The sequence below is a fragment of the Crinia signifera genome, chromosome 1, assembly GCF_055691185.1.
Source record: "Crinia signifera chromosome 1, ASM5569118v1, whole genome shotgun sequence".
NCBI lineage: Eukaryota > Metazoa > Chordata > Amphibia > Anura > Myobatrachidae > Crinia > Crinia signifera.
In genome coordinates, this window is record NC_139217.1 from 217,209,674 (window position 1) to 217,223,375 (window position 13,702).

Consider the following 13,702-nt stretch of genomic DNA (forward strand, 5'->3'; position numbering starts at 1 on the left):
AGTTACAAGTTAGATACTGTAGGTTGAACTCGATGTACTAACATCTTTTTTCAGCCTTAATTACTACGTTAAATCAAATCATCAAAAAAAAATGCATAAGTGTAATCCCAAGGAAGAAAAAGGAGCGGGAAAGAAGTACTCACAATTCACATACTACAAATTCAAACGTAAAATAACAGATGGGAAAAAACTATTCCGCAACCGACTAGTACACAACCTAAGCACCTATAATGTTTCCGAGAGGGCAACAGAGAGAAAAGAGAATAACAGGGATGGCTAGGATCTAAAATAATTTTATCAGCCTTAACTTTTCCCCTTTAAAAAAAAAAATGTCTGCCAAACTAGGCAAGGGTTGGCCAATGACTTTTTCCGCGGCCTTGACTATCCTGTCTAGGGATCTCCGACCAGAGCACTTAGAATTCCCATACCATACCACAATGGCATAAGTCAAAAGACTCTTGATTACACAATAATAGAAATTCATAAGTATTGGCCTAGATAAACCTGTTGCTCACAGTTTTTCCGCAGAAAAACAAAGCCATTGCTGAGCCTTTCCAACTGCTATAGCTGTATGTGAGGACCAAGACAGTTACGCAGTAAATGTAATCCCCAAAAATTTAGTATTAGTAACCCTCTCCACCTCCTCGCCATTTAAAACCAGTGGTCTGATGGTTGATCTTCTAAAATCTATAACAACCTCCTTTGTCTTTTTACCATTTAGGAGTAAGTTATTAATCAGTTGCTGCACCTCCATTCTATAACTCCCCCCCCCCCCCCCTCACTGATCAAACCCACTACCCTGGTATCATCAGCAAATTTAACAATGAGGTTGGACTCTAAATTTGAAAAACAATCTGAAGTGTACAATGAGTACTCAAGACAGATCCTTGGGGGTTACTCAGTGTTCCTGCTATGCTGTTTTAGCAGGGTGCTATGCCCTGCCAAATTTTTAAAGGGCAAAATGCGCCCTGCCCCTCTAGCAGCACCCGGCTACAAGAGCCTGGTGCCTACCCCGACGGTGTGTAAGGTGATGCCCAGCGCTTCCCCGGCAGCACAGCATCTTCGGCAGAGCCGGGCCCACCACCTTTACTAATGGTGGCGGCCGGGCCCACCCCTTTTCATCGCGTCGGCAGGCCCGGTCCGCCCACCTTGCGCTGCCCCCGTACAGCGGTGCCCTGCCCACCCAAATTCCTAGAAGGAACACTAGATACCTATGTTTAGAACAAGTTCTGATGAGAAAGTAGAACCCATCCTAAATGACTGTGGATGAAGAAATCCAACAGCCAATTACAAATTGGAACATTGTACCCTATCTCCCGAAGCTTTGCAATTAACACTGAAGGCACAAGGGTGTTAAAAGCGGAGCTATAATCCACAATTAATAATCTAAAATAGGAGTCCTTGTTCTCCAAATGACAGAGAATTCTATGAAAAACAGTAAGAGCAGCATCCTCGGTGGATCTATTTGACCTATATGCAAATTGATAACCCACCGAGATGACACCCATAAGGTGATCCAAGACCACTGTCTCAAAACACTTCATAATTAAGGATATGAGGGCAATCAGGCGGTAGTTGTTCATACCAGATACACCCACTGATTTAGGAACAGGAACAGTGACTTTAAAACATTAATGGAAAACACAATATGCTAATTATAAATGTAATACTCTTGTAAAAATTCCTGCTAATTGGTCAGCACAGACACATAAGACTCTACCTGGGATGCCATCTAGGGTTACTATGTCGAGAATAGGAAGTTGACATGCATTGGGTCAACCAACGAAGGGGGGATTAATGAGGGGGAGGGCTAATGTTGCAAAAGAGCAAGAAGTACACTGGACTGAAGAAGAACTGTCTTTCTGATGTCTTTCTGATGTGTACACAGTAATAAAGTACCAGTCAAACTCCTAACTTGTCATGTTACAGAGGGCCTAATTTCGTTGCACAAAATATGGGACCTGAGCTGCATCGACCACCACATTGACTACACAAGATACCGTAAAAGAGAGAGACACAGAGAGAAATTTACTAGGGTGAATATACTTGAAATAGGCTTATTCATAAGCAGTCGTATGCAAATATGCAGAAAATACATCAATTTGTATTCATGGCACATTCCTTTTTCCGAATACGAATGCATATGCCATCGAAAGAATACAATAAGGATTCCTAATTTACTAACCAGCCGTATGCAATATACAGCCGGTAATAAGCAAGATATGACCAGTAATTGCCTTGAAAATACGCTTTTAAATACTCCTCATTTTCCAGGCGTATTTGGCATTAGCTTGCATTTATCAGTGCAGCATTCAGTGCAATTTATTTAAAAAAACGATATATATATATATATATATATATATTTAAATATATTTTTCAAAATTTACATTTTCAAAATGTATTTATTTATTTCTTCTATTTTTTTACACTGAAACTGATCTGTGTAGGCTGCCGACTCATATTTGTATTTAGCGGTCGTATATACAGGCTTTAAAAAGAATTTGGTGGAATAAGCCTGCCTACGACACAGGCCAGATTTCTTACAACTTTCTATAATTTCTTGATAATTCTTTATAACTCTTTGTGCACTGTTTTGTTTAGAAAGGGAACATATGGAAGGATTCCAGATTCCACGTTCTGGTAGATACGATTTTTTACCATTTTTTTCAAAAAATTTCAAAAAATTTTTTATATAAACAAATCGGCCCTTTTTTCTTAAATTTAATACCTAGTATGCTTAATCCCAACACTTAGCATCTTTGATTAGAGTGGTGACTCTCACCCTTAATATATAATACAAATTTTTTTAACACTAAGTTGCACTCTATAAAATAAAAACCTGTGAAGCTAATTTAACACAGAAGATCATTTCCCACTCAATAAAATACAGGCATCCCTCAATTCATCATTCATTATTTCATTATTTAACTTTTCTCTTCACGGATAATACCAGGGATAAATTGCACTCCCTTTTTCCATAATAATAATAAATATAATAAATATAATAAAAATAGTATAAAATAATCAAAAAAATTATTTCCGAAAAAAAGTCGACACAAATGTCGACCATTTAGAAAAAAAAAATTTCCCATTAAAACCTTATTTTTTATAAAATTGTTTTTCTTATATAAATTGGTATAATGATTAGCATGCATACGCATCCTTTATATAATGTTTCTGAATTATTCTTCCATCCACTTTGAGATCTATAACTAATTAACGGCCAGTCAATAAGCCACAGCATTTCCTACATTAACATATTAAAATATTAATATATTAAACGCATCGCAGCATTGCGTGCGCATTTAGGTTGAACTCAATAGATATTTTTAGTTGCCACTGGCAGTTAATACTAAAACCCCGGCTTCCCCTCCTTCTAATAGCGAAATTACCGCTATAGCATTAAGAACATGACACCTTTAAATACCCGGACACCGCTGTATGCGGCTCCGTGTCTAAACCCAGTTGTGATGCGCACATATAACACACGGAACCTGCTATACGCAGCTCCGTTTTCTCAAGTTGAGATGCGCACGCAGGACTAGTGCCCTGCGTTCCATCTGCGTGTCAAATAGACGTTACTTCCGGCGCCGAACTTCCGGTAACGCCGGAAGCTGCGCAGTCAGAGCATGGATGCGGTTTCCACGCTCTGATTAATTGAAACTCAGGGGGGATAAATAGCCGGGCCCGGGCAGTGCTATTCAGCAGCAGCTCCAGGCACCATGGGCGTTTTTCTACCCTAATCCTCGTTGATAGCCAGTCTCTTTCATTACAAAGTAAGACGATTTTTGACCATATGTTTCCATTTGATTTTTTTGTTAATTAGTGCTGTTCTGTACTGTTTACTGAAATGCTTTATTATAAATGTTATAGGCTCCTTGAAAAAGGTCCACTTAGGACCGAAACGTCGGGGCACAGTATGAAAAAACCATGACTATATTGAATAGTTGAAATAAAACTGCACTAACTTTGGACTTTTTATTTGACCATTGGACTTTATTATTAGGCGAGTGCCTGACTTTCCACGCCCCAGCAGGTGTGGATACACCCCAGACTATTATTGGGATATCCGCTCACCCCGTTTATCTCCTGTCTGGCACCCCGCAGTTACAAAATAAATAAGTGCGAGTGCGGTCTATACACGTACCTACATTTGGGAAACGGTGATTTATACATCCCCGATCTTCCTCTGACCGGACACCCACACCAAAGGAAACGACTCCATATTGGTCCTTGGATCAGCACTGCAACAGCACTGCCAATACAGGATTTCAAAGTGGATACCACGTCTATAGAAAATAAGCTTATTGTATTATCCTCCAAGAAAACACCCCCAGTATCTCCGCGTCAACTAACTTTCCTTGTCGGCGATCAAAGCGCATCCGCTTCCTAAACCTAAGTGGCTAGACCGGATCAAAAATGGCAGTTGGCGGTCAGGGTTTTCTTAATGATAACCTGTTGTTCCAGGCGGAACAGGGAATCATCTCATTAACCGATGACGATGCAGATAAGGTCCTCTTTGACCAGTCCGATTTCGAGACACTACCTACGGAATCTGCAACAGACCTATACCAGAGGCTGTTAAAACTCAGAAAACGAGAGTTAGACCTATCTATGCACGGGCATTTCTTATCTGAGTATCATAGGAAACGACATATTCCTAGAGGTTTCAGAGTTGCTAATGTTCCCACAATTGGGAGAAATAACCCCACATTCTGCAGCCGCTGGTGTGGGGTGCTTAATAAGTGTTCATTAGACCTCATGGTACTGGTTGTAGAGGAAGTAGGGACTGAGCTAAAAAAGATCAAAAAGGATATTGATGACTTTAACACTCTACATCTACCTACCATTAGGAACGACAAAACCAATAACCTCTTAGAAAAAATCGCCACTCAACTTGAGACCTACAAAAGTGATTTAATCTCCTTTAAAAGGAGTAAATTGGCCACCGTTACGTCGGATTACCAAAACCATTCGGTGTACCGATGGTTATCTGGAGGTCCTAACACCAATACTAGAAGAACCCAGCGCCCATACAGACAAAGACGACAGCAACAACAACAACAATATTCATCCAATAAAGGTTCTTCAACATCAGCATCAGCCTCTGATACAGACTTTTCAGAACATCAATCTGATTTTTTAGAGGAAGGAAACCGAAACATGGGAAAACCACCCCGACGCCCAAGAGGAAGGGGCGCAGACCACACCCTCGGCGCGGAGGTCCTCGGAAAAAGGATCAGAAAACCAGTTCTGACCTGATTTATAATTTATCATCCACTCCGCTAACGCCTGCAATGGAATCGGTTTTATCAAAGGGCCTATCATTCGTCCCCACCTCTACTCACGATAAATTTGAGACCACAATAGATATGTTTAAATTTAGTCGCAAACTCCGATTGCGTGAGCAATTTGGAGATTCAGAGACCCCAACTAACAGATCTAGGTTTAGACCACCCTCCACTTTTGACCCCTGCTCAACCAATCCGAGCATTAAAACCTTTAGCAGACTAGTTGAGCTAGACACCCAACGGCTCCCTGAGAAACCACGATTTTTTAACCTCAACATGGAGGAACGGATTGCCCTAAATGAATTGAAAAAGAATACCAATCTGGTAATAAGACCGGCCGACAAGGGCGGTGCCGTAGTCCTGCAAGACTGGCAACAATACCATGATGAAATCATGCAGCAATTAGCCGACACCAACACCTATAAACAAGTGACACAGAACCCAATCCCTGAATTTAAGAGGCAAGTGGACAATTTACTCAAAAGAGGACTTTCAGCTGGTTGGCTATCCAAGGAGAACCACGAGTTTATAACAGTCAACTTTCCGGTATGCCCTATAATTTACACCTTACCCAAAATACATAAATCATTGACTCAACCTCCGGGCAGGCCAATTATTTCTGCTAGAGCCTCCCTATTGCAACCCCTGGCGAAATTCGTCGACCATCACCTGCAACCTTTGATTACTGCGAGTGAAACCTACATCCGAGATACGGAAGACTTCATAGAAAAGCTCAAACAGATCGACCTAGTGGGTGAATTATATTTGGCTACTATGGACGTTAGCTCTCTATATACCGTCATCCCTCACAGCGACGGCCTTCGGGTCCTCGCGGAGAAATTGAATGAGAGACCTGTATGTACACCCCCAACAACTTTTCTGACGGATTTGGCCCATCTGATATTAACATGTAATCATTTTCTATACAATAATAAATACTATGTGCAGCTTTCTGGGACTGCAATGGGCTCTAACCTTGCCCCTGCTTACGCTGGGCTATACATGTGCGACTATGAATCTACCAACATACTAGCAAAACATCAAGAGCACATTAAATACTATAAGAGATTCATAGATGACATTTTTCTTATCTGGTCCGGCACACCAGATGAATTTAATAAAATGATCCTGGAATTGAACAACCTGCCCAGCCCGATTAGACTCACACATGTTATCGAGCCAGAGTCCATAAACTTTCTCGACATTACAGTGACCCTCTCAAACGGCAGTCTACAGACTAGCGTATACCGTAAAGTTACAGATCGTAACACCTTACTCTCAGTTGAAAGTCAACACCCGCCTTCTCTAAAGGAGAATCTCCCCATATCCCAATATATGAGGGTAATGAGGAACAACAGTCTGCCTTCAACCATGGAATACCAATTGAGTGAAATGACAGACAGATTCATCCAAAGAGGCTACACGAAGTCCACTCTCAGTAGATGTCTATCTAAAGCTCGCCGTAACATCTCGAGGAAGCAAGCTGGTTCCACTTCTGCAGCGACACGACCAAAGACAACTTCAAGGATGATCTATATCAACACATTCAACCATGCATCAACCGAAATCCAGAAAAGCATCAAAAGACACTGGCCAATTGTAGCTTCTGATCATGCATTAAAACTACAGAGAACTGGACCACCAATGATGGCATACAAGAAAGGGCCAAATTTGAAAGAAATCTTGATGAGACCCATGGCAACACCAAATGTTGAACAAAATACCACCTGGTTGCACTCCAGGAGACCAGGTTGCTTTCGGTGCACGGGGTGCACAACTTGTAATGGTCTGATCCCAGGGGCCACCTTCCCACACCCCCACTCAGGCAAGGCGATTAAAATAAGACACCGGCTCCACTGCCAGATGGATCATGTGATCTATTTATTAATCTGCCCATGCGGTCTTGCTTATGTAGGGATGACCTCCCGCAAATTCCGAGAGCGCATGGCAAACCACAGAAACTCGGTTAGAGTCGCCCTGGAAACAGGAAAAGCAGAACTTCCGATTCCTCGCCATTTTCTACTAGCAGGCCATCAAGTGTCATCTCTTCGATGTCGCTTGATAGATTGGATCCCCCCACCCACACGGGGAGGAGATCGGGGACTTCTATTAAAAAAGAGAGAAAGCAGGTGGATTCACCAATTGGGAACCTTGGCCCCGAGAGGCCTAAATGAAAACAATCCATACAATATCTTTTTGAAATAAGAACTTTTACTCAATTGGACTTACTCATATTCTGCCGTCCGGATTTCTTACAACTTTCTATAATTTCTTGATAATTCTTTATAACTCTTTGTGCACTGTTTTGTTTAGAAAGGGAACATATGGAAGGATTCCAGATTCCACGTTCTGGTAGATACGATTTTTTACCATTTTTTTCAAAAAATTTCAAAAATTTTTTTATATAAACAAATCGGCCCTTTTTTCTTAAATTTAATACCTAGTATGCTTAATCCCAACACTTAGCATCTTTGATTAGAGTGGTGACTCTCACCCTTAATATATAATACAAATTTTTTTAACACTAAGTTGCACTCTATAAAATAAAAACCTCTGAAGCTAATTTAACACAGAAGATCATTTCCCACTCAATAAAATACAGGCATCCCTCAATTCATCATTCATTATTTCATTATTTAACTTTTCTCTTCACGGATAATACCAGGGATAAATTGCACTCCCTTTTTCCATAATAATAATAAATATAATAAATATAATAAAAATAGTATAAAATAATCAAAAAAATTATTTCCGAAAAAAAGTCGACACAAATGTCGACCATTTAGAAAAAAAATTTTTCCCATTAAAACCTTATTTTTTATAAGGTACTTGTGAGTTATCCGGGCGCCCGATTTCAAAATCGGGTCGGATCGGGACATCGCATCGCATCGCATGCGACCATCGGATGCGATGCGATGCGATGACCCGATTTTTCCATAGGAATCAATGTTAAAATGGACTGAGTCCATTTTAACATGGAATTCAATGGGAAAAAGGGGTCCTTTTCATACCCCTACTATCCAAGTGGGCAATTCATAGATGACATTTTTCTTATCTGGTCCGGCACACCAGATGAATTTAATAAAATGATCCTGGAATTGAACAACCTGCCCAGCCCGATTAGACTCACACATGTTATCGAGCCAGAGTCCATAAACTTTCTCGACATTACAGTGACCCTCTCAAACGGCAGTCTACAGACTAGCGTATACCGTAAAGTTACAGATCGTAACACCTTACTCTCAGTTGAAAGTCAACACCCGCCTTCTCTAAAGGAGAATCTCCCCATATCCCAATATATGAGGGTAATGAGGAACAACAGTCTGCCTTCAACCATGGAATACCAATTGAGTGAAATGACAGACAGATTCATCCAAAGAGGCTACACGAAGTCCACTCTCAGTAGATGTCTATCTAAAGCTCGCCGTAACATCTCGAGGAAGCAAGCTGGTTCCACTTCTGCAGCGACACGACCAAAGACAACTTCAAGGATGATCTATATCAACACATTCAACCATGCATCAACCGAAATCCAGAAAAGCATCAAAAGACACTGGCCAATTGTAGCTTCTGATCATGCATTAAAACTACAGAGAACTGGACCACCAATGATGGCATACAAGAAAGGGCCAAATTTGAAAGAAATCTTGATGAGACCCATGGCAACACCAAATGTTGAACAAAATACCACCTGGTTGCACTCCAGGAGACCAGGTTGCTTTCGGTGCACGGGGTGCACAACTTGTAATGGTCTGATCCCAGGGGCCACCTTCCCACACCCCCACTCAGGCAAGGCGATTAAAATAAGACACCGGCTCCACTGCCAGATGGATCATGTGATCTATTTATTAATCTGCCCATGCGGTCTTGCTTATGTAGGGATGACCTCCCGCAAATTCCGAGAGCGCATGGCAAACCACAGAAACTCGGTTAGAGTCGCCCTGGAAACAGGAAAAGCAGAACTTCCGATTCCTCGCCATTTTCTACTAGCAGGCCATCAAGTGTCATCTCTTCGATGTCGCTTGATAGATTGGATCCCCCCACCCACACGGGGAGGAGATCGGGGACTTCTATTAAAAAAGAGAGAAAGCAGGTGGATTCACCAATTGGGAACCTTGGCCCCGAGAGGCCTAAATGAAAACAATCCATACAATATCTTTTTGAAATAAGAACTTTTACTCAATTGGACTTACTCACATTCTGCCGTCCGGATTTCTTACAACTTTCTATAATTTCTTGATAATTCTTTATAACTCTTTGTGCACTGTTTTGTTTAGAAAGGGAACATATGGAAGGATTCCAGATTCCACGTTCTGGTAGATACGATTTTTTACCATTTTTTTCAAAAAATTTCAAAAAATTTTTTATATAAACAAATCGGCCCTTTTTTCTTAAATTTAATACCTAGTATGCTTAATCCCAACACTTAGCATCTTTGATTAGAGTGGTGACTCTCACCCTTAATATATAATACAAATTTTTTTAACACTAAGTTGCACTCTATAAAATAAAAACCTCTGAAGCTAATTTAACACAGAAGATCATTTCCCACTCAATAAAATACAGGCATCCCTCAATTCATCATTCATTATTTCATTATTTAACTTTTCTCTTCACGGATAATACCAGGGATAAATTGCACTCCCTTTTTCCATAATAATAATAAATATAATAAATATAATAAAAATAGTATAAAATAATCAAAAAAATTATTTCCGAAAAAAAGTCGACACAAATGTCGACCATTTAGAAAAATTTTTTTTCCCATTAAAACCTTATTTTTTATAAAATTGTTTTTCTTATATAAATTGGTATAATGATTAGCATGCATACGCATCCTTTATATAATGTTTCTGAATTATTCTTCCATCCACTTTGAGATCTATAACTAATTAACGGCCAGTCAATAAGCCACAGCATTTCCTACATTAACATATTAAAATATTAATATATTAAACGCATCGCAGCGTTGCGTGCGCATTTAGGTTGAACTCAATAGATATTTTTAGTTGCCACTGGCAGTTAATACTAAAACCCCGGCTTCCCCTCCTTCTAATAGCGAAATTACCGCTATAGCATTAAGAACATGACACCTTTAAATACCCGGACACCGCTGTATGCGGCTCCGTGTCTAAACCCAGTTGTGATGCGCACATATAACACACGGAACCTGCTATACGCAGCTCCGTTTTCTCAAGTTGAGATGCGCACGCAGGACTAGTGCCCTGCGTTCCATCTGCGTGTCAAATAGACGTTACTTCCGGCGCCGAACTTCCGGTAACGCCGGAAGCTGCGCAGTCAGAGCATGGATGCGGTTTCCACGCTCTGATTAATTGAAACTCAGGGGGGATAAATAGCCGGGCCCGGGCAGTGCTATTCAGCAGCAGCTCCAGGCACCATGGGCGTTTTTCTACCCTAATCCTCGTTGATAGCCAGTCTCTTTCATTACAAAGTAAGACGATTTTTGACCATATGTTTCCATTTGATTTTTTTGTTAATTAGTGCTGTTCTGTACTGTTTACTGAAATGCTTTATTATAAATGTTATAGGCTCCTTGAAAAAGGTCCACTTAGGACCGAAACGTCGGGGCACAGTATGAAAAAACCATGACTATATTGAATAGTTGAAATAAAACTGCACTAACTTTGGACTTTTTATTTGACCATTGGACTTTATTATTAGGCGAGTGCCTGACTTTCCACGCCCCAGCAGGTGTGGATACACCCCAGACTATATATATTTAAATATATTTTTCAAAATTTACATTTTCAAAATGTATTTATTTATTTCTTCTATTTTTTTACACTGAAACTGATCTGTGTAGGCTGCCGACTCATATTTGTATTTAGCGGTCGTATATACAGGCTTTAAAAAGAATTTGGTGGAATAAGCCTGCCTACGACACAGGCCAAATCAGTAAATACGACAGATTAGTAAATGTGCCCAACAGATCGAGGCGCTCTCTTTTAGTGGGGGTCTAGCGGTCGGATCACCAACTGCCAGCACCCATGGGAAGGGGACGCGTGCACACAAGATGCACACATGTCCCCTTCCGACGGAGCTCCCCGTTGGTCCCCGCCGCCTCCCCATCGCTGTCCGCCTTCCCCATATATAGCTAGGAACACAGTTTTGTCTGGGGTAGGGAAAAGCTTTGACTAGGATGTCTATAGACTACACTAGCTCGTTGAGCAAACTATAGCTCCTCTGGTATGATCATTAGTAACTTCTAAATTAATTATATTGATTACTACATTGTACATTTCTATGAATCCAAAAACAAAACAAAATATTTTTGCAACATACCAACAGTTGCGTCACGGTTTGTATCTGGGTCCCGAACCATAGGAGTAACCTCCAATGTGTCTTCATCGCAAGCATCTGAAATAATTTTAATCCATATTAAAATCTGAAATCTGCAAATAAGAAAACTACTAAAAGAAGAAATACCCTGTCTGCTGATTCACACTGGTTAGTCTTACTTTCTTTGTTCTGTAGGGTTCAACTTTCACACAAATATGAAATGGCAAAATTACCAACAATATAAATTGTGTGGAATATACATAAATACCATCTATACATAAATTCCAATGGTAAAAAGTTCAATATTGCATTTAAACTGTAGAAATTTTAATAAGTTTCCCTACAGCAGTCATGACAATGATTGGATGATGGAAAAAGTTGGCATCAATAAAAAAAAAATCTAAAGGAATATTTTAACAGAAACATGTCAGTTACTATATAAAATGCAATGTATCAAAAATACAAAAAAGGCCTAAATGTACCCCTTTTTTGTGGGGTGCATTTTTGATACATTGCATTTGGTACTTGTGTAGTTTCACGGCGCAAGCATGGCGCCGTGCATCTGTATCCAGCTGCGGGACTGAAAACTCCATGGCAACGTGGATAGTTCGTACCCCCACTATCCACGTTGGCATGTAGTTCACTTAAGAAAGCGTGGAGAGTGTAGCGAGCCACCGAGCCCATAGCATGGGCGAGCGCAGCAAGGAGACACAGAAGCACGACGCCATGCTGGTGCCGTGAAAGTACACAAGTACCTTACATTTTATGTAGTAAAAACGATATTATTTATTATAATATAGAAACTGTCCAGTTCTCTACTCATACTACTTATTTGCATAATTATGTTATCTATTGGTAGAACTAACTACAGTATGTACTTTCTTTACTTAGTTTAATATCTTTTAATTCTTGCGAACATTTTACACTACACAAGATCTAATAAATATACAGGTTTATTTTCTGATACTAATTTAATATATTCCTTGTTCTCCAAATGACAGAGAATTCTATGAAGAACAGTAAGAGCAGCATCCTCGGTGGATCTATTTGACCTATATGCAAATTGATAACCCACCGGTATAACACCCTTAAGGTGATCCAAGACCACTGTATCAAAACACTTCATAATTAAGGATATGAGGGCAATCAGGCGGTAGTTGTTCAAACCAGATACACCCACTGATTTAGGAACAGGAACAGTGACTTTAAAACATTGAGGGACAACACAATATGCTAATTATAAATGTAATACTCTTGTAAAAATTCCTGCTAATTGGTCAGCACAGACACATAAAACTCTACCTGGGAATGCCATCTAGGGTTACTATGTCGAGAATAGGAAGGTTGACATGCATTGGGTCAACCAACGAAGAGGGGATTAATGAGGGGGAGGGCTAATGTTGCAAAAGAGCAAGAAGTACACTGGACTGAAGAAGAACTGTCTTTCTGATGTGTACACAGTAATAAAGTACCAGTCAAACTCCTAACATGTCATGTTACAGTGGGCCTAATTTCGTTGCACAAAATATGGGACCTGAACTGCAGCGACCACTACATTGACTACACAAGATACCGTAAAAGAGAGAGACACAGAGAGAAATTTACTAGGGTGAATATACTTGAAATAGGCTTATTCATAAGCAGTCGTATGCAAATATGCAGAAAATACATCAATTCGTATTCATGGCACATTCCTTTTTCCGAATACGAATGCATATGCCATCGAAAGAATACGATAAGGATTCCTAATTTACTAACCAGCCGTATGCAATATACAGCCGGTAATAAGCAAGATATGACCAGTAATTGCCTTGAAAATACGCTTTTAAATACTCCTCATTTTCCAGGCGTATTTGGCATTAGCCTGCATGGATCAGTGCAGCATTCAGTGCAATTTATTTAAAAAAAAAAACGATATATATATATATATATATATATATATATATATTTAAATATATTTTTCAAAATTTACATTTTCAAAATGTATTTATTTATTTCTTCTATTTTTTTACACTGAAACTGATCTGTGCAGGCTGCCGACTCATATTTGTATTTAGCGGTCGTATATACAGGCTTTAAAAAGAATTTGGTGGAATAAGCCTGCCTACGCC

At 39.9% G+C, this 13,702-nt stretch overlaps 1 protein-coding gene across 1 annotated transcript in view; it reads right to left on the minus strand.

Annotated features, from left to right (window-relative positions):
- The window catches only part of LOC146064785 (uncharacterized), a 100,387-nt gene that overhangs the window by 71,795 nt on the left and 14,890 nt on the right, over positions 1-13,702 (minus strand). Inside the window, exon 3 of the mRNA XM_083178651.1 lies at positions 11,595-11,669. Within this exon, the coding sequence (XP_083034777.1) occupies positions 11,595-11,669 (75 nt within the window). The remainder of the gene's footprint in view (positions 1-11,594; positions 11,670-13,702) is intronic.